The sequence below is a fragment of the Octopus bimaculoides genome, chromosome 7 (genome assembly GCF_001194135.2).
Source record: "Octopus bimaculoides isolate UCB-OBI-ISO-001 chromosome 7, ASM119413v2, whole genome shotgun sequence".
In the NCBI taxonomy this organism is placed as follows: domain Eukaryota; kingdom Metazoa; phylum Mollusca; class Cephalopoda; order Octopoda; family Octopodidae; genus Octopus; species Octopus bimaculoides.
Window position 1 is genome coordinate 52,919,939 of NC_068987.1, and position 3,023 is coordinate 52,922,961.

Here is a 3,023-nt window from a genome sequence, read left to right on the forward strand (position 1 = left end):
GATTGGGGAGTAATGAGAATGTTTTGGAAAATTCTTATTAATAGGGTCTTGGAACTGGGATACCAAGTTTGATTTTACACTTTTGCTAAAAGGCAGTATTATCCAGACATTTTTATTAGGTTCTGGTTTAGAATATTTGCTAGTATTATTTATAAATAGTCTTATTTTATTATTATCATTGAAACAGGGTTTAAGCTGACGGTTACCTTCCCTATTTCGTGATAAAATGTTTAACTGGTTATTATCGTTAAAGAATTTATGATGGAAGTTATAATTGTATTTGTTGTTATTATTTAAATTAAAATCTATGTTATTATTACTATTATTATTATTATTACTCAAATCAGTTTCATAAGTAGAATGTATATAATTAACTTTTTCTCTATAACCTGCTTTTAATAAGGCTGAATTGTAAAACTCAGCCTCCTTATTGAATATATTTTCGTTTGTAGATAGATTGGATAGTCTAAGTGATATGTTGTTAACTAAATTTCTCGTTACTAAATTTGGATGATTGCTGAATCTGCTGACGTATTTTAGGTTAGTGGAGGGCTTGTGATAAGGGAAGAATGTTTTAGTGTGTAGATCTAGAGTGACATCCAAGAAGTTAGCTATAGTTGTTTCATCTGCAAATACTATACTAAATGTATATGTATATGTATATGTATAAAAGTAATAATTCTAAAGTTGGGTATAACTTCATAGTATGCCATTTAAAGCACGTTCAGTTTCTTCGGCTATCTGATCTCATCAGACAGTATGTACATATGTGCCACTGGATTTACTTCAGGAATGCCTTCGTGTTCGTCGAGTATATAGCATATAGGAGAAAGAGAAAATGGAATTCAGGAGATTCTTTTTAAATCACTCCTATTGTTTTGACCCATGGTACATCGATCATTTGCAGGTGACGCTCTATATAAACGGTTGTGGTGCATCATTCAGTCCAGTTGTTCCTCGTCAGATGACTATTCAAAAGTTTCGAGGCGGCTGTAATGAGTGAGTTACCTTTTGAAAAGTCGCCTGACGAGGCTCATCGAACGATGTACCACAACCTTTTGTATAGAATCTCGCCCACGCAGGACCGATGAGCGGTGGCTGGAAACGATTGTAGTGATTAATAAAGTATTTCGTGAATTCCATTTTCTCTTTCTCTTATGTTATAATCATACTTGTTAATGATGATTATACATTAAAGAGAATACGCAGATAACGTTTATATTTCGACGCAATTTAATTTACGGATACCAAGTTTGTATACATAGAATCATATACTAAACCAGAACTAATTACACTTCACTTTCTACTTTTATCACTTCAAATTTCAGAGAACATAAACACATCAGTGTCAATATTTAAATATTTTTATAATTTCATTTTAACATATGTAAATTTCATAACAACAACCTGTCTCGTCTTTTAAGTTTCACAATCAAATATAATATACTTGTGAATTAATGTATTTTATTAACATACATTTTTTTAAAAATATAACCACTGTCTAGAGCCTAAAATAAATAATGAAAATACGAAAACTTCTTTAGCGGAAATAAAACACCGGTTAGCTGTCACACTCACATTTAAATAGTATTTCTTGGGCAGTACACACGTCGATCAGAGGGTTAACTCCATCCGTTTCTGTAGGTAGTCATTAGTAGCTGAGTGAGCTGGTGAAGTTCAATATGCTTATGTGGGCGAAACACACACAGCATTATGACACGCACCATATTAATAACATTAAACTCTTTAAATCTAGATATTAGGCTTATTGCGGCTTTTAATTGGAAATAGTTTTGAGATGAACTCTTGAAATCTTGAGAACTGAGCAGCCCGAAAGCACAATTCATTGTTACCAACGATGTTGGATTTACAAAACATTTTATCAAGATTCTTTTTCTGCTTGTTTTAAATTTTGTTGCCTACATTCTACCCTCCTCTTGTCTACCTACTTTCTATCTGCGTACACCATATTGATTATGTCTTAATTCTTGCCAATATTCCCCATTTGACAATTTACATTGGCATATACATCTGGAATAGAACGGTATCATTTAACCAGTAAACATAATGTTTAAACATTGAGGAAAGTCACTGCAAAGATAAAACTATGTAACCAATCCTTGACACAGGTCAAAATATTTCTACATTTATTAAGTGTTTTTGTAACTGGACAGCTCGGAGCTTACGAAAAATCAGGTATTATTTGTCAAAATATACGGGTTTGCATGCATCTCAATGTTTAGAATCAAGTTATCGAAATAAAAGAATAACTTTCAATTCTCATGAAATATTTTCAGTTCAGTTTCGTTTTGTTTTCCAAGAGGAAATGTAAAACAACTTTCAATATGTCAAATGTTGAAACATTGCTCGTGTGGTGAATAACTTATTTCATTCTATATATATTATTGATGATATTTCCAGTGCATGTAGTATTTTTTAAAGATATTTGTTTACTATTACATCCTTTGAAAACGATAAATTTTCAAGTGTGCAGTTTCACATGAAGATATGTATGTAGCCTCAACTGTCTGAGTTGATATTATATATTCTATTTGTATTATTAATTACTACCTATGTATTTATTGATTTTTTTCTATTAACATTAAATTATTCACTTTCTATTTTCACTTAGGTGGGAAAATGGTTAGAATAGGTGAATATTACCAACTAGATGACCATTTAAACTTATCAGATTGGAATAAAATCATTTGGAGAGGTGAGTAACTTTCTCATAATTTCTGTTCTGTTCAAGCATTGTTCAGTTTGCATTTTCTTGTGGTGCAACTACACACAGTGCATACAAAAAAACACAGGCATGGCCACAAGCATATGTCATGCACGCTTCTTAATAGACAGATGGGTGGGCCGAACTACTGCCTAAAAGAGTGGCCAAAACAATGAACATGGTCATATTTTAATTTCTTTTAAGTGAATAAGATTCATTTACATTTTAAAAGTTCTTGAACATAGGCATTACAAATGTGTCAAAATGTATTAAATTCATCTGATACGTCGCGAAATAT

At 31.6% G+C, this 3,023-nt stretch overlaps 1 protein-coding gene across 1 annotated transcript in view; it reads left to right on the forward strand.

The window, feature by feature from the left end:
* LOC106873978 (uncharacterized) overlaps window positions 1-3,023 on the forward strand; it is a 1,133,216-nt gene that overhangs the window by 753,229 nt on the left and 376,964 nt on the right. Inside the window, exon 9 of the mRNA XM_052969422.1 lies at window positions 2,633-2,716. Coding sequence (XP_052825382.1) covers window positions 2,633-2,716 — 84 coding nt within the window. The remainder of the gene's footprint in view (window positions 1-2,632; window positions 2,717-3,023) is intronic.